Raw genomic sequence first — 26,761 nt, forward strand, 5'->3', positions numbered from 1 at the left:
GCTGATTTCACACATGGGTGGTATAATTCCAGATCTACCCTCTACATTCATGCTACCTCTAAATAATAAAACCAACAATAATAAATATATTTTTGTTAAAAATCCCCATCATTAAAAAAAGTTAAAATGCCTATGTATAAAAAGGCAACTGAGCAGGCAATACACCAAAATTATTAACAATAATAAATGCTGACCTATAGCACCATAAGTAATTAATTTTTTATATTTTAAAATGTTTTATATTAAGAATATTTTTAAAATCTGAGAATAAGTATTAAACTTAAAACATCAACCAAAGATTTGACAGCTTATGTATAACAATAAAACAGAGATGGGTGGAATTATCCTTCTAGAAAATCTTCTAGAGAAGTCCAGTGAACTTTCCTTATGCCTCAAATCACCTGAGAGTAAACCCTGATATCACTGATCAGAGACCAATACTGTACCTCTTAATGAAAATTAAGAGCCAGAGAAGACAAAAACAAAAAATCTTGCTTTGATTACTATTTTATTTGTGAGGCACTTTACCTATATTTGAATCTATATTATTAATTTCTTGCCTACAAATGGGGACAGCTACAAACAAAGTTAATGAATTCTTTTGATGCTCATATACTTAAGGGGAACTAATACTTATCAAACATTTCTTTAGGCCTTGTATGGTGGCTTTGTGGTTTATGTGTTTACTTTTAAGTCAAATAACTTTATAATATGGTTATCATGATTTATTTTAGAGTTAAAACAAGAGAGACTCAAAGATTTAAGGCCAATGGCTGGTAAATGGCAGCATGGGGACTGGCTAACATGTTCTGGGGGAAAAATGACCCAGTGAAGAAGTATTTATTAAAAGCCTAAGAAAAAAAATCATAGGAGAGACAGAAAAGATTTACAAATGAACTCTAGATGGCCGAGTTTCTTTAAAGTAAGAAATAAAGATTAAGAGGAAAAATCCCTTTTATTTGGTTTATTTGCCATCTTTTAATCTAAGCAATGTTTACACAGAAAGGGGATGTGGTATCCCCATTTGTATCTACTGGCAGCTTCTCTAGTTGGGGCAGTTCCTACAAAGCACTACAGCCTTGACTAGGGAAACACAAACTTTCTCAAGTCCCCCAAGTGCTCTTTATAATGTCTTGATGCATCACTACCCTGAGGCAAACCCACAAGAAAAAATAGGATGAGCTACTGGTTGGGGACAGTAATTCAGAAGAGAGAAAACATATTAGAAGATAAAACAACAGTAAAAATGAGAGGACAAAGGCCAAATCAACATGAATGCCTGATACACACTATGCTGGATTGGTGATTGCTTCAAGAATGCGCATTTTGAATTCCTGGACTACCTCAAGCCAGTCTTCTTAATGTTGAGAATATGGTTATGGATAATGAAAAAATAGCTTCATATTGTAGGACTTAGCCACAATTTTTTCCCCCTTACATCTGCTAAGAAAAGCATCTGGTTTAGTTCTCAGCTCAATAAGACCCATCCCCATTAAAATTTTAAAATTGAATTTCCTCCCCCAAAGTCAGAAAGTAGTAATTTTGGAGGCACTGAAGTATCAAGAGTATCACTATCTCTGTGATATGGGAGCTGTAACAAGGGTATCAGGAAGGGAAAGGTATAGGGATTGAAGAGAATTATTTAATGAAGGCCTATAATGAGCCAGACACTCTAATAGGCACTTTAAGTATGTTATGTCATTTAATGATCCTGAGGTCTGTTCTTATCTCCATTTTACATCTAGGAAAGTTAGGGCTCAGAAAGGTATAGTTACTTCTACAGTGCCAATTGCTAACCATGGGGGTGAAATTCGAACCAAGGTCTGACTCTACACTAGGTAATTCCACAAGAGGAGGAAAGATAAAAATAACGAATTTATCCTGGGCCTGTTCTCTCAGGCATGGACTCCTTTTAGCATACTAACTTCATGTGAGGCCTATACAAACAACACCTAATCCCTAGGGGAAGACATGTTAGCTCACCTCTCTTGTGTCTTTATCTGGTATTAGTGTCTGGAAGAAGAGGTGATGCACCGGAGGTCTTAAGAAGTACTTCAGTCTATGCAGGCATGGTCTGTTGTATAACCCACCCTGTGGTGTTCGTGCTTGTACCTGGGCAGACCTGGGGTTAGCAGGCTCTGACAGTGATCTCTCTTTTCTGGCTGGAGTTTCTGTGACAGAGAGCCAAGGAACTTTCTCTAAGGAAGTTTCAGACTGTGGAGACTGTGGACTGGGAGAGAACCTTGGAGAGGATGGAGCTGAGACTTCCATAGGAGTGTCATGGTTCTGTACATCATTTTGGAGAGGGTAAGGCCTGTCTCGTGGTAACTGAGCCAAGTCTCCAAATGAGTGTGGCATGTCTCCTGGCAAGCATGGCCTATCTCCAGGTGAATGGAGCATATCTCCTGGGAAGTCTGGGACTTCTCCAGGTGAATGTGGCACACTTTCTGGTGACTGTGGTACATCTCCTGGTGACTGTGGCACATCTGCTGGTGACTGTGGCATGTCTGCTGGTGACTGTGGCACGTGTCTTGGTGATTGTGGCACGTCTTCTGGTGACTGTGGTACATCTTCTGATGAATGTGGCATATCTTGTAAATGTGCCACATCTTGTGGATATGATATGTTTTGAGGTGGGCCTGGTACATCTTGAGGTAGGCCCAGAGGAGAGTCTTGAGGTGGGCACAGTGAGTCTTGAGGTGGGCTAGGTGAGTGCTGAGGTTGCCATGATGAGTCTGGAGGTGGGCTTGGCACAGTCTGCTGAGGGCACAGCATATCTTGAGGAGGGCGTGGAACTTCTTGAGGCAGGTGAGGCAAAGCCTGTAGTTGGCACTGCATGGTTTGTGATGGGCATGACAAGGCTCGTGGTGGGCATGAGGAGGCTCGTGGTGGACATGGTGAGGTTCGCAGTGGGCATGGCAAGGCTCGAAATGGGCACGGCAAGGCTTGTGGTGGGCAAGGCACATCTTGCTGTGGGCATGGCAAGGGTGCCCTCTGATTGCTGCTGCTACTGTTATTGCTTGTTGGGGAGGAGGAGCAAACATCTGAAGATAGCTGTAGGCTTGCCAAGAAGCCAAGGTCACCTTTGAATGTAGTTGAGCTACAATTTGGTTCTGTTGAATAAACAGAGTTCCCACTGATGGATGTAGGGGGTTGCGGACCTTCAAATGTGGTTTCTTCCAAAAGGTCCAAATCCACAGGATCGCTGTTAATGATTCTCCGTGCTGCAGGCCAAGAGCTTCTGTCTACCCGCCCTTCCATCACCTCTTTGCTGGAGAGGCTGGCACATGTCTGAAGATTAGTTGGCTCTTTCTGGGAGGGAGCAACAGGTTCTAGAGTCAAGTCAAGTGTGGCAATAGGTCTATTTTCTTCTTCAGTTCTCGTCAGGTCAATCACACAGAGTCCACTGCGATCCTTTGTCCTTGGTCTGGTTTCTCTAGTTAAGTCAATGAAGTCCTGTTAAAGGATTGTGAGAATATAAAAGGTCAAGTAGGGAGTCTTTGCTTTATCTAAGATTTACATTTGAGCTTTTAAGGATAATCATATTTTACCTTTTCACTTCACTGATAAACATTTTATATAACATAGGCATTAATCTATTTCCTTTGGTCAAAATTTTACTACTGTCAATTTCTATACCTTCTTAAATTATCCAAATGCCACATGCATATAACTGAGGGCATAGTGGGAAATTTTTTCTGATCCAAAGTAAACAGGGGAGTAGTAGGGAAGATTTCAACCTTAAGTCACAAGAGAAAAAGCAACCTTTGTTTGGAAAAGCAAATACACAGGATAATTTGCAGCAGAAACTAAAGAAGAAGGTAAGCTAACATAAGAGAATCTGCTATGTGCTAAGAACATACTGAGTGCTTTCACATATCTTTAATTTCACAATATTCCTATCAGGTAGGCATTATAATTTTCTTTATACAGATGGGGAAAATGGAGTTCAGAGAGGTTAGGTCATTACCTAAGGATTATACAATTAAGCCATAGAGACAGACATTCAAACCCAGGTCTGTTTCCTTCTTTCTCTGTAAAACCTCATTCAATATATAATCAGTTTATAGTCAGATATGCAGAGTAATACAATAACAGTTATAAAACCAACAGGGTAAATCTGAGCCCTAACTAGATTAATTACTGGAAAACTTATCTTTACCTCCATTACTTGCCAAAATGATTGGGCAGTTCATAAATCCTGATGATCTAGCCAATGGTACTATAATTAATTTCTGTGCCATAAGCCTGAAACAATATTGTACTCCCTTTTACTCTCAAAGCTGTTTCAGTATGGATGACAAATAATATCATCCTGATTACTGATCAGGCTCATTAATGAACATGATTGCAAATATCCCCTATATGGTATTATTAGAATCAACTCCAGTATTTAAAAAAAAATTCCATTTCTGATCAGAAGGGCTAGCTAGATAGATACTCTGATCAACAAACCTAAAAAACGCTAGAATGGATACATCTATTAATCTATATAGATATCTAGATAGATAGATAGATAGATAGATAGAGTATATATATATTTATGTAAAGTATATATACATATATATATTTGTAAAAACATGGGAGGAGATATAACAAGAAAAAAGCAACCAAAAGAAGTGGGTATACCTATATTAATATCAGACAAAACAGATTTCAATGAAAATAGCATTACTAGAGATAAAGAGGCTACTATACAATAAAAGATTTATTTTATCAAGATATAATAATTTCAAAACTGTATGCCTAATAACATAATCTTCATAGAGCAAAAATAGATACAATTACAAGGAGAAAAAGGAATATCCAGTCATTGTGAGAAATTTTTACATGTCTTTTTTGATTGATAGATAATGCAAACAAAGAAGTTATTATGGATACAGAAGATTCTAACACATTTAACAAGCTTCATCTAAAGGACTCAGAATAGTTATGCACAATTACATGAAATATTTACAAAAATTTATCACATACCAGGAGTCAAAGTACATCTTAGTCAACATCAAAAGATTATCACTCAGACCAAAATACTATTAGGTTAGAATGCAATGCAAAAAAGTAACTAAGACAAACTCCATACAACTGTAAATTAAGAAGTATGACAAAATAACATATAGGTCAAAGAACAAATCATAGAAACTAGAAAAATTTCAGAATTGAACAGTAACAAAAATACTAGATATTAAAATGTGACATGCAGCAAAATAATTGTGTAGAAAAAAATTTACACTTAGACATTTAGAAAAGAATGGAAGAAAATTAATGTGCTAAGCACACACTTTTAGGTAGCAGAAAAAGGACAGAATACACTCAAAGAAAGAAGAAGAGATGAAATAATAACAAGAGCAGAAATGAATGAAACAGAGAACAAACATCAGAGAAGTGCAAATGTCACAGGTTTGTTCTTTTAAAAGATTATTAAAATTAGCAAACAGGATAAAATTTAGACAATGAAGGCACAAATAACTAATATTAAGAATGAAAAAGATAAAATTACAGATGTTCTTAAGATAAAAAAGATGAGAAGATGCTGTGAACAATTCTACATTAAAAAAAAAAAAAAACTTGGGATGTTGGATGAAATAGATAAATCCTTGGAAAAATAAAGCTTAGCAAAACTGTCCCAAAAAATTGAGTGATGGGTATGTGGGGAATCATTATATAGTTTGCTCTGTTCGTCATGTTTGAAATTTATCATAGTGAAAAGGTATTTTTTAAGTTGACTTAAGAAAAAAGAAAAAAATCAAGATAGCTCCTTAACCATAAAGAAATGAAATCAGTAGTTGAAATTTTTCCTTCAAAAAACTCCAGATCAAACTGATTTTAAAAGGAGAGTTCTGCTAAAAATTCAAGGAACAAAACGATTCTACTTTATATAAGCTATTTAGAAGAATAAAAAATGAAGGGATACCTCCAACTCATATTATGACTTAGCATAAACTTGATCCAAAATCTGAAAGTACAAGAAGGAAATATTATAAGTCAATATCACGTCTGCACACAGACATAAAAATCTTAAATGAAACACTATAAACTAAGTCCAGCAAACCAAGGTGAATCTCCCTAGGAATCATACCTAGTTTAGCATTTAAAAAAATTAATATAGTTTGCCACATAAAGAAAAAATCATATGATCATGTGAAGACACCAAAAAGCATTTGATAACACATTCAGCATCCATTCTTTTTTTTTTTTTTTTAAGATTTTATTTATTTATTCATGAGTGACACAGGGAGAGAGGCAGAGACAGGCAGAGGGAGAAGCAGGCTCCAGGCAGGGAGCCAGACGTGGGACTCGATCCTGGGTCTCCAGGATCACGTCCTGGGCTGAAGTCGGCGGTAAACCGCTGAGCCACCCGGGCTGCCCTCAGCATCCATTCTTAAGAAGAAAAAATAAATTATTGGGGTGCCTGGGTAGCTCAGTCAGTTAAGCATTCGACTTTTGATTTTGGCTCAGGTCATGATCTCAGGGTCCTGAGATAGAGCCCCTCCTTGAGCTCACCAAGAATAGCCAAGACATTTCTAAAGAAGACAGTGTGGTACTGGTACTAGTCAGTCAGACAAATGGTACAGAAGAGCAAGTTTACAAAAAGACCCATACATATAGGAAAATTTGATTTATGTTAGAGGTGGTATTAAAGATGAGGAGGAAAAGGATGGACTTTCAATTAATGGTACTGGTTATCTGTTTGGGGGGAAAATGAAACTCCTGCACTCAGGACTCTTCTGGACCTTGCCCTATGTTTTTCTTCATCTGGCTTTATTATTGCCTCATTTATAATAAAGTGGTAATAGAAAGTGAAATGTTTCTCTGAGTTTTGTGAGCCATTATTATCAAAACTTAGGAAGGGAGTCATGGGAACCCCCATTTTTTAGCCAAATTAGACAGAGTGGTGGGTAACCAGGGGCCCAACTACTTGCAATTACTTGAAATGGTGGGGGGAGTCATGTGGGACTGAGCCCTTAACCTGTTGGTTCTACACTAATGCCAGGTAGTATCAGAATTGAATTAAATTGTAGGACACCCAGTTGATGTCAAGAGAACTAGAGAATTAGATGGTATAAGGAAAAACTCTCCACATATTTGCCGTATCATAAGTGATGTGAACAGAAAAAGTGTTTTCAATTAGATTCCATTCAATAAAAGTTCAAAAACAGGCAAAAGCAAACTATTATTTAGATACACACACAGATAATAAAACTATAGAGACATGCAAGAGATCATGATGAAAATCAGGAAGTAGTTGGGAGAAGGAAGGTAGCAGGGCATGGAGGTAGAATATACACTGAACCAAGAAACATATTAGGACTTTTATAATACTGGCAATATGACTGCATGGGATTAAACTTAATTTGTTCTACTATGTTTGCTTTATACATTCCCCACCCCCCGTTTGTGTGTGTGTGTGTGATATCTCTACACATATAATTTAATAAAAGAAAGTAAAGAGGTCATGGAATAAACCTACCAGAAAACTTGAAGACCTACATGAAGAAAACTTTAAAAGCCTATTTAAGTAAGGATCCTAAATGTCTAAATATACGAAAGCACTATTCTAACCATTACTGAGTAGAAAGATGATGTATTGTAGAATAGTGAATCTATGTTAAACTCTTGATTTAAAATGCTGAGGATTTTTAGAAAACGTGACAAAATGACACTAAAGTTCATTTATAATGTGTGAAATTTTGATTAAGAAAATATAAGTTTTGCTAATTAACTAGATGGAGGGAGGCCTTTCACAATATACTGTGTATCAAATTACCACAATGTATACTTTAAATATCTTTTTTAAAAAAAATTATTCATGAGAGACACACAGAGAGAGGCAGAGGGAGAAGCAGGCTCCATGCAGGGAGCCCAATGTTGGACTCGATCCTAGGACTCCAGGATCACACCCCAAGCCGAAGGCAGATGCTCAACCACTGAGCCACCCAGGCATCCCTACACTTTAAAACATCTTACAACTTTACTCATCAATCATACCTCAATAAAGCTGAAACTAAAAATAAATAACTTAAAAAAAATGTGACAAAAGCCAAAGAAACTGGAAAATATAAGTTGGAGGGGCACCTGGATGGCTCATTCAGTTGGGCATCCAACTTGTGGTTTTGGCTTGGGTCATGATTTTGAGGTCATGGGATTGAGCCCCCTGTTAGGCTCTGAGCTCAGCAGAGTATCTGCCTGAGATTCCATCTTTCCCTCCCTCTGCATCTCCTCTCTCTGTGCATGCTCAATCTCTCTCTCAAATAAGTAAATAAATCTTTAAAAAAAACAATGAGTTAGGGACTAATACTACCTTAAAAGTATTTGAATTACTTGGACTGGTACATATAACTTTTATTTAAATTAATTAATTTTATTTAATTAAAATTTGGGGCACCTTGGTGGCTCAGTCGGTTAAGCGCCTGCCTTCAGCTCAAGTCAGGATCCCAGGGTTCTGGGCTAGAGCCCCAAACTGGGCTCCCTGCTCAGTGGGGAGCCTGTTTCTCTCTCTCCTTCTACCCACTGCTTGTGTTCTCTATCTCAAATGAATAAAATCTTTTTAAAAATTAATAATATTTTTTAGAGCAGTTTTAGGTTCACAGCAAAATTGAGAAACTTCAGAGCATTTCCATGTACTCCTCTCCCCACATATAATCTCCCTCACTATGAGTATCCTGCACTACTATGGCACATTTGTTACAAAAGATGAACCTACACTGTCACACTATTATCAACCAAAGTGCATAGTTTACATTATGGTTCATTCTCGATGCTATACATCCCAAGGTTTTTGACAAATGTATAACGACATGTATTCATCACAGCAGTATCATACAGAATAGCTTCACTGCCTGAAAAATCCTCCACATTCCACCTATTCAGCCTTCCCTTCCCACTAACCTCCAAAAACCACTGATCTTTCATCTTCATAGTTTTGACTTTTCAGAATGTCACGTTGTTGGAATCACAGAGCATGTAATCTTTTCAGATTGGCTTCTTTCACTTAATAATATGCATTCAATTTTCCTCCATGTCTTTTCAAGACTGGATAGCTAATTTTTTTTAGCAATGAATAATATTCCAATATCTGGATGTACCACAGTTTACTTATCTATTCACTTACTGATAAACATCTTAGTTTTGGCAATTATGAATAAAGCTGCTATAAACATCTGTGTGCTGTTTTTTTTTTTTCCATGTGTTTAAAATGTTTCAATTCATTTGGGTCAGTACTAAGGAGCATGGTTGCTGGATTATATGGCTAAGAATGTGTTTAGTTTTGTAAAAAGCTGAACTGTCCTCCAAAGTGACTGTAGCATTTTGCATTCCCACTAGTAATTAATGAGAGTTCCTATTATTCTACATTCTCACCAGCATTTGGTATAATCGGTATTTTAGATTTTGGCTATTCTAAAATCCAAATGTAGTAGTATCTCATGTTGGTTTTAACTTACAATTCCCTAATGACATATGATGTTGAACATCTTTTCATATGCTTACTTGCTGTCTGTATACCTTCTTGGGTGAGGTATCTGTTTTGGCATTTTGTCCATTTTTATTTTATTTTATTTTTTGGTGAAAAAATTTATATTTAGATTTATAGCCAGACTCAGTTTAGATGATCCCAATCTGATCAAGGTGTTGACCTTGGCCACATCAATGTGATAGAGCTTTTTCACAGCCTGTTTGATCTGGTGCTTATTGGCCTTGACATCCACAATGAACACAAGTGTGTTGTCTTCTATTTTCTTCATGGCTGACTCAGTAGTTAAGGGGAACTTGATGATGGCATAGTGATCAAGCTAGTTTCTCCTGGGGGCGTTCTTTCGAGGATATAAGGGCTGCCTTCGGAGACGCAGGGTCTTGGGTCGTCGGAATGTAGGTGACGTGCGGATCTTCTTTGGTTTTTTTGTTTGTTTGTTTTTCTGTGACTCTGCATGCCTTTCAGCACCGCTTTCTTAGCTTTCAAAGCTTTCGCTTTGCCTTTGGCTTTGGGAGGGGCAGAGGCTTCCTTCTTGGCCTTCGGCACCATCTTCGTGAAAGTCTTCATGAAAGGGGTTTCCCAGGCTCGTTTCCATGGGCTTATAGAGCGGAGTCTCCGTCCATTTTTAAATTGGGTTATTCATTTCCTATGGGTTATTCATTTCCTTTTTGTTGAGTTTTAAGAGTTCTTTGTATACTTTTGATAAGTCTTTTATCATATGTGTCTTTTTTTTTAAGATTTTATTTATTGATAGAGACAGGGAGAAAGAGAGGCAGAGACACAGGCAGAGGGAGAAGCAGGTATCATACAGAGAGCCTGACGTGGGACTCGATCCTGGGTCTCCAGGATCACGCCCTGGGCTGCAGGCGGCGCTAAACCGCTGTGCCACCGGGGCTGCCCTATCATATGTGTCTTTTTCAAATATTTTCTCCCAGTCTATGGCTTGTCTCCTCATTCTCTTGACATTGTCTTTTGCAGAGAAGAAGTTTTTAATTTTGATGAAGTCCAGTTTAGCAACCATTTCTTTCATGGATCATGTCTTTGGTGTTGCATCTAAAAAGTCATTGCCTGGGGACTCCTGGGTGGCTCCGCAGTTTAGCGCCTGCCTTCGGCCCAAAGCCTAGTCCTGGAATCCTGGGATCAAGTCCCATATCGGGTTGCCTGAATGGAGCCTGCTTCTCCCTCTGCCTGTGTCTCTGCCTCTCTCTCTCTGTATCTCTCATGAATAAATAAATAAATAAAATCTTAAAAAAAAAATGTCATTGCCCAAACTCATGTAGTACGTGTTCTCTACTTTATCTTCCAGGAGTTTTTTTTTTTTTTTTTTTAAGATTTTATTTATTCAGGGATCCCTGGGTGGCGCAGCGGTTTGGCGCCTGCCTTTGGCCCAGGGCGCGATCCTGGAGACCCGGGATCGAATCCCACGTCAGGCTCCCGGTGCATGGAGCCTGCTTCTCCCTCTGCCTATGTCTCTGCCTCTCTCTCTCTCTCTCTCTCTGTATGACTCTCATAAATAAATAATAAAAAAAAAAATTAAAAAAAAAAAAGATTTTATTTATTCATTCATGAGAGGCACACACACAGAGAGGAAGAGACACAGGCAGAGGGAGAAGCAGGCTCCATGCAGGGAGCCCGACGCGGGACTCGATCCTGGGTCTCCAGGATCACACCCTGGGCCGCAGGCGGCGCTAAACCGCTGCGCCACTGGGGCTGCCTTCTTCCAGGAGTTTTATAGTTTTACATTTTTATAGTTTTACATTCAGGTTTATGATCTATTTTGAGTTAACTTTTGTTAAAGGTGTAAGATCTGTGTGTAGGTTCATTTCTTTGCATGTGAATGTCCAGTTGTTTCAGCACCATTTGTTGAAAAGACTATCTTTGATCCATTGTCAAAGATCAGTTGACTATATTAATGTGGGTCTACTCCTGGGCTTTCAAATTTGTTCCATCAAACTATTTGTCTATTCTTTCCACACTGTTTGGATTACTGTAGTTTGTACCAAGTCTTGAAGTCAAGTAGTAGCAGTTCTCTGTTCTTTTCCTTCAAGATTGAGTTAGCTATCTGCAGTCTTTTGCTTCTTCCATATAAACTTCACTTATCCTATTAATATTTATAAAATAACTTGCTAGGATTTTAACTGAAATTGTGTTGAATCTACAGATCAAGTTCATAAGAGCTGACATCTTCATAATATTGAGTCTTCCTGGGGATCCCTGGGTGGCGCAGAGGTTTGGCGCCTGCCTTTGGCCCAGGGCGCGATCCTGGAGACCCGGGATCGAATCCCACATTGGGCTCCCGGTGCATGGAGCCTGCTTCTCCCTCTGCCTATGTCTCTGCCTCTCTCTCTCTCTCTGTGACTATCATAAATAAATAAAAATTTAAAAAAAAAATATTGAGTCTTCCTATCCACAAACATGGAATATCCCTCCATTTATTTAGTTCTTTGATATCTTTCATCCGTTTTGTAGTTTTCCACATATAGATCTTCTACCTACTTTATTTATACTATCTTATTTTTTAAGGTTCTCATGTAAATGGTAGTATGTTTTAAATTTCAAATTCCACTTGTTCACTGTTCATAGAAAATGACTGGCTTTTGTAAATTGATCTTGCATCGACAATATTGCTATTATCACTTATTAGTTTCAGGAGTTTTTTGGTTGATTCTTTTGGGGTTTTTTTCCACATAGATGATTATGACACCTGTGAACAAAGACAATTTTATTTATTTTTTCCTAATCTGTATACCTTTTATTTCTTCTTCTTCTTCTCCTCTTATTGTATCAGCTAGGACTTCCAGTATGATGTTGAAAAGCAGTGGTGAGAGGGGACATCTGCCTTATTCCTAATCTTGGTGGGATGTTTCAAGTTTCTTACATTAAGTATGGTTATCACCTATAGGATTTTTGTAGATGTTCTTTATCAAGTTGAGGAAGTTCATCCTCTATTTGTAGTATGCTGAGAGTTTTTAACCATGAATGGATGCCTATGTATGGTTATTTGTTTAAAAACATTTTAGATATGTTTTATTAGTATTTTTTGGCTTTTTAAGTTTTTATTTTAATCCCAGTTAGTTAATATATAGTTATATTAGTTTCAGGTATACAGTATGAGGATTCAACAATTCCATATACTGGCCAGTGCTCATCACGACAAGTGCACTTCTTAATCCCCATCACCTATTTAACCCATCCATTTGGTAACCATCCGTTTGTCCTCTACAATCAAGAGTTTATTATTATTTTTTTTTTATTTATGATAGTAACAAACAGAGAGAGAGAGAGGCAGAGACACAGGCAGAGGGAGAAGCAGGCTCCATGCCCCGGGAGCCCGACGTGGGACCCGATCCCGGGTCTCCAGGATCGCGCCCTAGGCCAAAGGCAGGCGCCAAACCGCTGCGCCACCCAGGGATCCCCTATAATCAAGAGTTTAAGGATCTGTTTCTTGATTTGTCTCTTTCTTCCCCCTTTGTTCAAATGTTTTGTTTCTTAAATTCCACACATGAATGAAATCATATAGTATGTCTTTCTCTGACTTACTTCGTTTAGCATTATGCTCTCTAGCTCCACCCATATTATTGCAAATGGCAAGATTTCATTCTTTTTATCGCTAAATAATATTCCATTATATATATATATCACATCTTCTTTATCCATTCATCTATCGATGGACACTTGGGCTACTTCCACAATTTGGCTATTGTAAATAATGCTGCGATAAACATCAGGGCACACACATCCCTTTGAATTAGTTTCTGTATTCTTTGGGTAAATATCTAGTAGTATGATTGCTGGATCATAGGGTAGTTCTATTTTTAACTTTTTGAGAAATCTCCGTACTGTTTTTCACAATGGCTGTACCTCTTTGCATTCCCACCAACAGTTCATGAGTATTCCCTTTTCTCCGTATGCCTGCCAACACCTGTTTCCTGTGTTGTTGATTTTAGCCATTCTGACAGGTATGAGGTGATATCTCATTGAAGTTTTGATTTGTATTTCCCTAATTGTAAGTGATGATGGGCATCTTTTCATGTGTCTGTTGGCTATCTGAATGTCAGCTTTGAAGAAATGTCTGTTCAGTACAATGTTATCTGCAATGTTATCTGTTCATGTCTTCTGCCCTGTTTTAAATTAGATTATTTGGTTTTTGGGTGTTGAGTTTTAGAATATCTTTACATATTTTGGATACTAAATCTTTATCAGATATGTCATTTGCAAATATCTTCTCCCATTCAGTAGGTTGCCTTTTAGTTTTGTTGATAGTTTTCTTTGCTGTGTAAAAAGCTTTATATTTTGATGTAGTACCAATATTTTTGGTTTTGTTTCTCTTGCCTTATGAGAAATTTCTAGAAAAAAGTTCTTACAGCCTATGTTAAAGAGGTTACTGTCTGTGTTCTCTTCTAGGTTTTTTATGGTTTCAGGTGTCACATTTAGGTCCTTACTCCACTTTGAATTTATTTTCCTGTATAGTGTAAGAAACTGGTCCAGTTTCTTTTACATGTTGCTGTCCAGTTTTTCCAACATCATTTGTTGAAGAGACTGTCTTTTTCCCATTGCATGTTCTTTCCTGCTTTGTCAAAGATTAACTGACCATATCATGATCTCAGGGTCCTGGGATCCAGCCCTGCATTGGGCTCCTGGCTCAGCAGGGAGTCTGCTGAAGAGTCTCTCTTCCTCTCCCTTTGCCCTTCCCCCTGCTTACATGCATGTGCTCTCTCTAAAGTAAATAAATAAATCTTAAAAAAAAAAAGATTAATTGGGTGTTATACTATATGTTGACAAATCGAACTTTAATAAAAATAAAGAGGAAAGCCATGAAAAAAAAAGATTAACTGACCATATATAGTTGTGGTTTCATTTCCAGGTTTTCTATGCTGTTCCATTCATCAATGTGTCTATTTTTGTGCCAATACTATACTGTTTAGGTCACTACAGCTATGTAATACAACTTGAAGTCTGGAATTGTGATGCCTCCAGTTTTGCTCTTCTTTCTTAAGATTGCTTTGGCTATTCAGGGTTTTTTGTGGTTCCATATAAATTTTAGAATTGTTTGTTCCAATTCTTAAGTTCTAAAGTTTTACACAAGTTGGAACAACTTGTGTAAAAAGTTGTTAATATTTTGATAGGGATTGCATTAAATGTGTAGATTGCTTTGGGTTATATAAACATTTTAACAATATTTGTTCTTCCAATCCATGAGCATGGACTGTCTTTTCTATTGCTTTGTGTTAAATTTTTCCATTAGTGTTTTATAGTTTTTAGAGTACAGGTCTTTCACCTCTTTGGTTAGGTTTATTCCCAGGTATCTTATTATTTTTGGTGCAATTAAAAATGGGATTGTTCCTTTTTCTTTTTTTTTAAAGTAAACTCTACACCTAACATGGGGCTTGAACTCATGACTGCAAGATCAAGAGAGGCATGACCTCCCAACTGAGCTTGCCAGGCACCCCATAAATGGGACTGTTTTCTTAGTTTTTCCTTCTGCTGCTTCATTTTTGGTGTATAAATATGTAAAAGATTTCTTTTTTTTAAAGATTTTATTTATTTATTCATGAGAGACACAGAAAGAGAGGCAGAGACACAGGCAGAGGGAGAAGCAGGCTCCATGCAGGGAGCCTGACTTGGGACTCGATTCCAGGTCTCCAGGATCATGGGCTGAAGGCGGCGCTAAACCACTGAGCCACCTGGACTGCCCATAAAAGATTTCTACATATGAATTTTGTATCCTGCGACTTTACTGAATTTGCTTATTAATTCTAGTAGGTTTTTTGGTGGAGTTTTTAAAATTTTCTACATATAGTACAATGTTATCTGCAAATAATGAAAGTTTTACTTCTTCCTTACTGATTTGGATGCCCTTCCTTCCTTCCTTCCTCCTTCCTTCCTTCCTTCCTTCCTTCCTCCCTCCCTCCCTCCCTCCCTCTCCCTCCCTTTCTCTCTTTCCATCCATCCCTTTGTCTATCTGCCTGAATGTAGCTAGGACTTCCAGTACTACGACGAATAAAAATGGTGAGTGGACATTCCTGTCTTGTTTCTTACCTTAGGGGAAAGGCTGTCAGTTTTTCCCCATTAAGGATGGTGTTAGCTGTGGGTTTTTCATATATGGCCTTATTACATTGAGGTATGTTCCTTCTAAGCCTACTTTGTTGAGGGTTTTTTTTTTTTAATCACGAATGGACGTTGTACCTTGTCAAATGCTTTTTCTGTTTATTGAAATGATCATATGGTTCTTATACTTCTCTTACTGATATGATGTATCATGTTGACTGATTTGCAAATACTGAACCACCCTTGCCACCCCGGAATTAATCCCACTTGACAATGGTGAATGATTTTTTTTACTGTATTGCTGAATTCATTCTGGTAGTATTTTGTGGAGGATTTCTGCATCTGTGTTCATCAGGGATACTAAACTGTAGCTCTTTTTTTAGTAGCATCTTTATCTGGTTTTGGTATCAAGGTAATGCTGACCTCATGGAATGAATTTGGGTTTTCCATCCTTTTCTATTCTTTGGACTAGTTTGAGAAGAATAGGCATTAACTCTTCTTTAAATGTTTGGTAGACATGGACTGTGAAGCCATCTGGTCCTGAACTTTTGTTGTGAGTTTTTGATAACTGATTCAATTTCTTTGCTGGTTATCAAGTCTGTTCAAATTTTCTATTTCTTACTGCCTCGATTTTGGTAGGTTATATATTTCTAGGAATTTATTCATTTTTTCTAGGTTGTCTAATTTGTTGGTATATAGTTTTTCATAATATTCTCTTGTATTTCTGTGGTATTGGTTATTAGTTCTCTCTCATTTTTATTTGAGTCACTTCTCTTTTCTTGATAAGCTGGCACTAGAGGTCTATCAATTTTATTGATTTTTTTCAAAGAACCACCTCCTGGTTTCTTTGTTCTATTGGTTCAGTTTTTTGTTTTTGTTTTTAGTTTCTATATCACTTATTTCTGCTCTAGCCTTTATTATTTCCTTCCCTCTGCTGGTTTTGCATTTTGTTTGTTCTTTTTCTAGCTCCTATAAAGTTGGGTTGTTTATTTCATTCTTTTCCTGCTTCTTGATGTAGGCCTGTATTGCTATAAGCTTTCCTCTTAGAACTATTTTTTGCTGCATCCCAAAGGTTCTGGACCACTGAGTGGGCAGTGTTTGGTCCCTGGCCTGAATGTGGCACATTTTAGCTACGCATGCTCTGGTCTGTTTGTGAAATAAGACCTGTCACCACTGGCACCAGAACAGAGGCTCTGCAAAACTCCTGAGTTGGGAGACAAGGTGTGAGCAGGGGTTTGGGCCAGTCTTTTGGGGGAGGAAGCCCACTATGCTGGGAGTGAGGCAAGCATGACTGGGTGGTCCAGGGCTGGTTCCACTGGACTGTGGGGTAGGTGGGGCTTGGTGTAAATAAGTTAGGTAGTGAGTATTGGCATTGCTCTGATTCTTACATGTGGCTCTGTATTTATGTTGAGGGGCAAGGGAGGGAAATGGTACCAGCAGTTCCTTTGTTTCTGGAGGGGTCTCTCCGCTGACACTGTCTCTCTGGGATGCACTCTAAGATGAGTGGATAACACCTCACTGTGTGCCCCAGGTACTCTTGTGATTGCTGTTTCCATGCTGTATGTCCGCGGATTGTTTGCCTGCCTTCTCTCCAACAGCAGAGCAATGCCCTCTGGTTCTATCCCAGCCAAGCCTGATGACCTTTAAAACTCCATGCTGGTTGCAAGAACTCATGAAATTTGGCCCCTCTTGCTTTCCAAGCCAACTGCTAGCTACGGGATTCATTTGCCCTGTGTACTCATCAGTTTCTCACCCTTCTCTGTGCCCATGGCTCCCTCCCTACTACAGCAGCCACTATCTGTTTGTTTCAAACCATGTCTCTGTACTTACTACCTTCTTTGATGTGGCCTCTTCTCTACTTTTAGTTGTGGTTTGTTCTCCCAGTCTTCAGATCAATTTCTGAGGTATTTAGGATCATTTGATAGTTATCTAGTTGTATTTATGGGATGAAGTGAGCCTAGGGTCTTCCTACTCTTCTGCCATCTTCTCCACTCCATCTCTTTTTTCTTCCAAGATTTTATTTATTTATTATTTTTAAAGATTTATTTATTTATTCATGAGAGACACAGAGAGAGGCAGAGACACAGGCAGAGGGAGAAGCAGGGACCTCAATGTGGGACTCGATCCTGGATCCTGGGATTACGCCCTGAGCTGAAGGCAGATGCTCAACCGCTGAGCCACGCAGGCATCCCCCAAGGTTTTATTTAAGTTCAAGTTAGCTAGCATATATTGTAGTATAAGATTCAGAAGTAGAATTTAGTGATTCATCACTTACATATAATACTCAGTACTAAAAAAAAAAAAAAAAATACTCAGTACTCATCACAAGTGCCCTCTTTAATGCCCATCACCCATTTAGTGATTATTATGATGAAATCATATGGTATTTGTCTTTCTCGGACTTTTTCCACTTAATACACCCTATCTACATCCATGTTGTTACAAATGGCAAGATTTCATTCTTTTTGATGGCTGATATTTCATTGCATATGGACATATTCTTTGCCCATTCATCAATTGGCGGACATCTGGGCTCTTTTCAAAATTTGGCTATTGTGGATAATGCTGCTATAAACACTAGGGCGCATGTGCCCCTTCAAATCTATATTTTTGTATTCTTTGGATAGATACCTAGTACTGGAATTGCTAGGTCAAAAGATAGCTAGCTCTATTTTTAACTTTTGAGGAGCCTCCATACTGTTTTCCAGAGTGGCTGCACCAGTTTGCATTCCGACCAACAGTATAAGACAGTTCCCCTTTCTCCAGTTCCTTGCAAACATCTGTTGTTTCCTGTGTTGTTAATTTTAGCCATTGTGACAGGTGTGAAGTGATGAGTGATATTAGGCATCTTTTCATGCATCTGTTAGCCCTTTTTATTTATTTATTTATTTTTTTTTATTTATGATAGTCACAGAGAGAGAGAGAGAGAGAGAGAGAGAGAGAGAGAGAGGCAGAGACACAGGCAGAGGGAGAAGCAGGCTCCATGCACCGGGAGCCCGATGTGGGATTCGATCCCGGGTCTCCAGGATCGCGCCCTGGGCCAAAGGCAGGCGCCGAACCGCTGCGCCACCCAGGGATCCCGTCTGTTAGCCCTTTTTGTGTCTTCTTTGGAAAAATGTCTATTCATGTCTTCTGCCCATTTTTTAAACTGGATTATTTGCTTTCTGTGTTGAGTTTGATAACTTCTTTATAGATTTTGGGTTCTAACCTTTTATAAGAAATGACAAATTGCCAATATCTTCTCCCATTCCATAGGTTGCTTTTTAGTTTTGTGATTGTTTCCTTCTGTGTGCAGATCTTTTTACCTTGATGAAATCCCAATGTTCATTTTTGCTTTGTTTCCTTTATATTTAAAGATGTGTCTAGAAAGAAGTTGCTGTGGCTGAGGTCAAAGAGGATGCTGCCTGTGTTCTCCTCTAGGATTTTGATGGATTCCTGTCTCACATTTAGGTCTTTCACCCATTTTCTAATTATTTTTGTGTATGGCATAAGAAAGTAGTTCAGTTACATTTTTCTGTATGTTGCTGTCCAATTTTCCCAATACCATTTGTTGTAGAGACCTTTTTCATTGGATATTCTTTCCTGTTTTGTTGAAGATTAGTTGACCATATAGTTATGGGTCCATTTCTGAGTTCTCTATACTGTTCCATTGATTTATGTGTCCATTTTTGTGTCAGTACAACATTGTCTTGACGACTACAGATTTGTAATACAGCTTGGAGTTCAGAATTGTGATGCCTCCAGCTTTGGTTTTCTTTTTCAACATTACTTAGCTATTTAGTCTTCTGTGGCTCCATATAATTTTTAGAATTGTTCTAGCTCTGTGAAAAATGCTGGCATTATTTTGATAGGGATTGCACTGAATGTATAAATTGTTTTATACAATATTTGTTCTTCTAATCCATGAGTATGGAATGTTTTTCTGTTTCTTTGTTTCTTCTTTAACTTAATTCATAAGTGTTCTATAGTTTTCAGAGTACAGATCTTTTATTTCCGTTAGGTTTATTATTAGGCATCTTATGGTGTTGGTGGTAAATGGGATGGATTCCTTGATTTCTCTTTTTGCTGCTTTGTTATTGTATTGGTGTAAAGAAATGCAACAGATTTCTGTACATTGATTTTATATTTATATTTTGCTGAATTCATCTATCAGTTCTAGTAATCTTTTGTGGAGTCTTGTAGGTTTTCTACATAGAGTATCATGTTGTCTGTGAAGAGTAAAAGTTTGCTTTTCTTTCCTGCTGATTTGGATGCATTTCTTTTTGCTATTTGATTGCTAAGGCTAGGACTTCCAGCAGGATGTTGAACAACAGTGGTGAGAATGGCCATCTCTGTCTTGTTCCTGACCTTAGGAGAAAAACTCAGTTTTCCCCCATTGAGGATGATATTCGCTCTGAGTCTTTCATATATGGCCATATTATGTTGAGGTATGTTCCTTCTATCCCTACTGTCTTGAGGGTTTTTATCAAGAAAGGATGCTGTATTTTGTCAAATGCTTTTTCTGCATCTGAGAGAATCATATGATTCTTATCCCTTCTTTTATTAATGTGGTGTAGCATGTTGATTGATTTTCAGATATTGAACCACCCCTGTAGTCCAAGATTAAATCCCATTTGATTGTGGTGAATAATCCTTTTAATGTACTGTCAGATTTGATTAGCTAGTATCTTGTTGAGAATTTCTGCATCGATGTTCATCAGGGATACTAGTCTGTAATTCCCCTTTCTTGTGGGGTCTTTGGCTGGTTTTGGAATCAAGATAATGCTGGCCTTATGGAATGAGTTTGGAGGTTTTCCTTCCATTTCTATTTTTTGGAACAGTTTCAGAAGAATAGGTATTAATTCTTCTTTTTTAAAAAAAGATTTGACAGAGAGAGAGAGCAAGGAGAGAGAGCACACGCGTGTGCACACAATCAGGGAGAGCAGCAAGCACAGGGAGAGGGAAAGGGAAAAGCAGACACTCCACTGAGAAGGGAGCCTGACCATGGGGCTCCATCCCAAGAGCCCAATATCATGACCTCAGCCGAAGGCAGACACTTAGCCAACTGAGCCACCCAGGTGCCCCTTACTAATTCTTCTTTAAGTGGCAGAATTCCCCTGGGAAGCCATCTGGCCCTGGACTTTTTTGTTGGGTGATTTTTGGCTACAGATTCAATTTCTTTTCTGGAAATGGGTCTGTTGAAATTTTCTATTTCTTTCTGTTTCAGTCCAAATATTTTTGTGCCAGTTGATGCCTGACTTGTGACCCAGTATGTGATCTGTTCTGGGGAATGTTTCAAGGGCGCTTGAAAAGAATGTGTATTTTGCCAAATGAAATGCTCTGAATATATCTGTAAAGTCCATCTGATCCAGTGTGTCATTCAAAGACATTGTTTTCTTGCTGATCTTCTGCTTAAATGATCTGTCCATTGCTGTGAGTGGGTTGTTAAAGTCTCCTACTATTATTGTATTATCAATGAGTTTAAGTTTGTTATTATTGGATTTATATATTTGGCTGCTCCCAAGTTGGGGACCTAAATATTTGCAATTGTTAGATCTCCTTGTTGGATGGATATCTTTATTATGGTATAGTGCGCTTTTTCATCTCTTATAACAGTCTTTGTTTTAAAATCTAGTTTGTCTGATACAAGTATGGCTACTATAGGTTTCTTCTGATGTCCATTAGCATGATAAATGGTTCCCCATGTCCTCAATTTCAATCTGGAGGTATCTTTGGGTCTAAAATGAGTCTCTTGTAATCAGCATATCAGTGGGTCTTGTTTCTTTATCCACTCTGATACCTTTTGTGTCTTTTGATTGGAGCATTTAGTCCACTTACATTCAGAGTAATTACTGATAGATATGAATTTAGTGTCATTGTATTACCTGAAGGAAAGCCTGGTCCTGTTTCCACCAGAACTGAAGCTGACTCTTTGGAGCACTCTGTGATCAGTAGACTTCGTACATGCAAGGTGACTGCTGGTCTTCTGGGGATGCTGTTTGGTGTACTGGCTCACAGTCAGACCTGTCCTAGTAAAGATGCCCCTGCAGGGTACAGTGGAGCAGGGTTTGGTGGATTTAGTCTCTAGCCTCTACTAAGGGCACTGTGTTGCTCACTGAAGACCAACTATGCTGGGGGTGAAGGGGGTGGTGGTGGAAAATGGTCTCACCCTGCCCTCTCAGCCAAGGAGGGGAACTCGTGGCTGCCATTGCTCAGGAAGCCCTCACAGAAAAGGGAACAATCTCCCCTCCTGTGACCCAGGCCTCCTTTGGATCCCTGCCCTTGATTTGTCTGTGATGGGGCATTGGCATGCCTGTGCCAATATTCTCCCATGTTTTGTCTCTGGTGCATGGCTAGGATTCAAAATTCCAAATCTTAAAGGACCCCTGGCAAAGGTGCAAATGCACTCCCCTTCCCAGGAGGAGAGCCTCCCAGTGCTGCATCCAGTGCCACTGTCCCAGAAAAGCAGTTGCACAGCTACGCAGGTGCCTGGAGTCTATGGTGAAGTACAGCAAAAAGCTGTGACCAAGTTATCCGTCCTCAGCACGTGTCTCTGTCCTCTGCTGTTGAATGGCCTTAAATGGATCCCTTGTCCTTGGAGAGGCAATATACCTACCCTCTTACAAAAGTACTCCAGGAAGAGGAACATTTTCTCCCAGTGCAACCCAGTGGATCCCTATACAGTGCAATCTACTGTCTGCTCCTTGGCCTCTGTTCTTCCTCTATCCAGGAACACTGCTGCCTGACAGATTTGACTCCAGCAAATGACTTGTGCTTTCTAATTTGGAAAGTTATTAATCATTGATTCAATTTAATAGATATAGGCCTACTCAGATTGTCTGTTCATGTAGCTTTTGTAAAAAAATCTTAAAGTTTAAAAAGTGTTTGTTCTTTTCCAAATTAATCTATACATTCAATAAATACCAAGCAAAATTCCAATAGTATTTTTAAAAGGAATGGATGACTCAAAAGTTCATCTGAAAGAGAAAAAGGTCAAGAATAACATAAAAAATTATAAGGGAAAACAAAAGATAAGTGAGGAGGTGAAAAGGGTTCCTGGATCCAATTTCATTGCATCTGGTGAAGGCTTCCCCATACCAACAAGCAACTCCCAGACACCAATGTCAGAGAATTCAACTCAACTCTGACACTATCTACCTGGAGATAGAATCAGATTCCACAGGTAAAGAGCTCAGTTCCAAAAACTTCTAAATCCTCTCTAGGTGTGCCACTCTCCCAGCACTTCTGAGTTCACCAACCCAGAAGCTCTCCAAATCTTGTCCTTTGGGTTTTTATGAAGGTTTCATTACATTGTTACAATTAATTAAATCATTGGTCATTGGTGGTTGAAGTCAATCTCTAGGCCCTCTCCACTCTCTGGAGGTTAAAGGATGGGACTGAAATTCCAATCCTCTAATCACATGGCTGGCTTCACTGGCAAACAGCTCCATCCTTAGGTGATTTTTAAATGCCACCTCATTAACATAACAAAGAACATCTTTAAAGTCTCATCACTTAAGAAGTTTCAAGGGTTTTGAGAGCTGTGAGCCAAGAACCAAGGATGAAGACCAAATATACATGAGAAATACATATATATTGTCATCTGAATAATCAAATATCCTTGGCCCACAATATCATAGGAAAAATCACAATATCATAGGAATCCCTACTAAATATAAACTGCAGAGCTTCAGTAATTAAAATATACAGAAAATAGGTCCAATTTAAATGAAAACTTAGTTTATGAGTTTTTCATATAATTGAATCGATAATTTGACAGCATTTAATGAGCTAACCATTTAAGAAGAGTTTTTCCTTTCAGCAAAATTCTAGAAAATCGGAACGTTAGACTATGAAATTTGGCACAAATCTAAAAAGTTTGATAATACCCAGGTTGGCTACAGTACAATAAAACAGGTTTCTTATATACAGTTTGTATAAGAATATATGTTATAATCTTTTGGAAGTATAATCTGGTGGCTATGTATCAATCAGTGATCTTAACTGCAAGTATGAAACAAAACAAATCCCCCTCAAAACCCCTCTAATTTAACCACAAAAGGAACTTATTAAAGGTTAATGAGTAGCTTCTAGAATCCAGACAAGTGCCTGAAAACTAAGCTTGGAATCTATACAGTCTGAATCTGGTGCTGCAAACCATGTTGCACAACTGAATGCCCCACTATCACAGTCACTGTGTACAAACACCCCAGCCTATATGGCCAGCAGCACCAGTGTTGTACTCTGCCACCAGAACTGTTATAATTGCTAAATGTCATTGCTGATGCCATCTCACCAAAATGGAGTCCACTGACTCTGCTTCTTCCCATCATCAGCTTCCTACTTAAAGTTTAGAGTAAGTATATCTGACTGGTATCTGAGACTGAAGCCTGAGAAGGTATCTGGCATATCAGCTTATTTGGGAAAAAACAGATGGTATCTCCAAAGATGGGAGTTCCGCAAACACAGTTCTGGGGTTCTGATACTAGGATCCCACAGAGAATGCACTATGTCCACAAAATGGCATATATTAAAATTATAAATACACATTATTCTTTAACTCCAAAATTCCACCATAAGAAATTTGTCCTACAAGCATGTTCTTATGACCATGCAAGAGAGCTCATCACACCATAGTGTGTAATAGCAAAAAAACCTAAAATCTGTAAGGGGCTGATCCAATAATTATGGTATTTTTTAGAATATCAGAATAACATGCAGTTGATAAAATATTTGTTGAATGTATGCTATGTGTCAGGAATCATGTTATGCACTAGGAGTACCATTGTAAGCAAAATGAGCAATAATCTGAATGAGGTATTAATATTTTTTATTTTATTTTTTTTAAGATTTTATTTATTTATTTGAGAGAATGTGAGCACACGTGGTGGGGGGGCAGAGGGAGAAGGATAAACAGACAACCCACTGAGCAGGGAGCCTGATGCAGGGCTGGTTCCCAGGACCCTGGGATCATGATCTGTGTTGAAGACAGCCACTTAATTAACTGAGCCACCCAGGTGCATCCTCCCTCCCCACTTTAAAAAAGATTGTATTTATTTGAAAGAGAGAGAGAGGGAATCCCTGGGTGGCGCAGCGGTTTGGCGCCTGCCTTTGGCCCAGGGCGTGATCCTGGAGACCCGGGATCGAATCCCACGTCGGGCTCCTGGTGCATGGAGCCTGCTTCTCTCTCTGCCTGTGTCTCTGACTCTCTCTCTCTGTGTGACTATCATAAATGAATAAAAATTAAAAAAAAGAAAACAACAAAAGACATGTTTAAAAAAAAAAAAAAAGAGAGAGAGAGCACAAGTGCAGAGAAGGGCAGAGGGAGAGGGTTAAGAAGACTTCCTGCTCATCCCCAATGTGGGGCTTGATCCCAGGCACCATTATTTATTTCTTGGCTCTCCCATTATAGAAGGGAGACATTACTGTAACAAAACTTACCAGGAGTAAAAGATTCCTTAGAAAACCAGTAATACAAATTTTGTTTCTCCTTGAATAAATAGTTACTGAGCACTGCTTCTGTTTAAGGCATTAAGCTAGTTGATGGGGATATGGCTATGTCCAACAGTGAACTTATATTTGGGGGAAGGGATTGAGAAAGAGATGATTTTTATTTTATTTTATTTTTTTTTAATTTTTATTTATTTATGATAGTCACACAGAGAGAGAGAAAGATAGAGAGGCAGAGACATAGGCAGAGAGAGAAGCAGGCTCCATGCACTGGGAGCCTGATGTGGGATTCGATCCCGGATCTCCAGGATCGCGCCCTGGGCCAAAGGCAGGCGCCAAACCGCTGCGCCACCCAGGGATCCCGAAAGAGATGATTTTTAAAAATATCTTAAAGTCTATGATAGAGTTTAAAAAATAATTTTTTGGGATGCCTGGGTGGCTCAGCAGTTGAGAGTCTGCCTTTGGCTCAGGGCATGATCCTGGAGTCCCAGGATCAAGTCCCACACTGGGCTCCCTACATGGAGCCTGCTTCTCTCTTTGCCTGTCTCTTGCCTCTCTTTCTGTGTCTCTCATGGATAAATAAATAAAATCTTAAAAAAAAATTTTTTTATTTAAAAGGCCCCAATGGGTCTATTCTTACAAATGATACACTGAAAAAAAAAAACAGAATTATATTTTGCAACTTGCTTTATTCAACTTATCCATTTATATCTAGTATCTCCAGAGGAGGTGCCCTTGGAAACCTGGTAAGAGGTTTGCAAGTTTACCCCAGGATTTTCAAGATTGGGACTAGTAGTGGTAAACCTGCTTTATCAGTTAGCACCTGCTTGACCTTACCTAGATTCTTCATCTATCAAATTGGGAAAGTAACAGTACTAACCTTACAGGGCTACAGTGAAATTACATGAATTAATGTAGGCAAAGTACTTGATTAGCATACTGGTTGGCATTAATGCTAGCTACTTTTACTATGTGAGGCTCACCATGATTAACATGCTCAATCCTATGTGGTAACCAGTCATTCAAAATCAGAACACTAGTTCCAGGATAAGAAAGGCACAGGATTCAAAGACAGTTTTATTGATTGCAAAAAAGTAAACCTCATAAAATGAAAGTTAAACCATGTTTCTAATTAGAAAGATAGTATTATAAAGATATTAATTCTTTTTAAATTAACTTATAAATCTAGTGTAGTGGTTCTGTACCAGTGGCAATTTTGCCCTTCAGGAGACATTTGGCAGTGTCTGAAGACATTTTTCATTGTTACAAGTCAGGGGAGAGGAAGAGTGCTGCTACTGGCTGGCATCTAGTGGGCAAAGACCAAAGATGCAACTAAACATTCCATAGTACACAGGACAGCCTCCTACAACAAAGAATTGTCTGATCCAAAGAAATCCTGATATATGATATCCTTGACAAAATTATTCTAAAATTCTTTTGGAGGACTAAATGGGTACAATCACCAAGAAATTTTTTTGGGGGGGGGGGAATAAGGAGATGTAATTGCTCTATTAGATACCCCCCCAAATACTATCAAACCACAGAAATAGAACAGTAGAATTCTGTCATTGAGAATAGACAAATCAATAAAACACAAAAAGAAAATCCAGAAACAGATATAAGTGTGTAAAATAATTTGGTGTTAAAAATGTGTTTCGGGGCTCAATCAGTTAAGCATCTGTCTTTGGCTCAGGTCATGATCCCAGAGTTCTGGAATCAAGCCACACATTGGGCTCCCTGCTCAGTGGGAGTCTGCTTCTCCCTCCCCATTTGTGCTCTCTCTCAAATAAATAAAATCTTAAAAAAAAAAAAATG

At 38.5% G+C, this 26,761-nt stretch overlaps 1 protein-coding gene across 1 annotated transcript in view; it reads right to left on the reverse strand.

Annotated features, from left to right (window-relative positions):
• SIMC1 (SUMO interacting motifs containing 1) overlaps positions 1-26,761 on the reverse strand; it is an 81,126-nt gene that overhangs the window by 44,452 nt on the left and 9,913 nt on the right. Inside the window, exon 2 of the mRNA XM_072756550.1 lies at positions 1,984-3,456. Coding sequence (XP_072612651.1) covers positions 1,984-3,456 — 1,473 coding nt within the window. The remainder of the gene's footprint in view (positions 1-1,983; positions 3,457-26,761) is intronic.

This window comes from Vulpes vulpes, chromosome 4 (assembly GCF_048418805.1).
Source record: "Vulpes vulpes isolate BD-2025 chromosome 4, VulVul3, whole genome shotgun sequence".
Lineage (NCBI taxonomy): Eukaryota > Metazoa > Chordata > Mammalia > Carnivora > Canidae > Vulpes > Vulpes vulpes.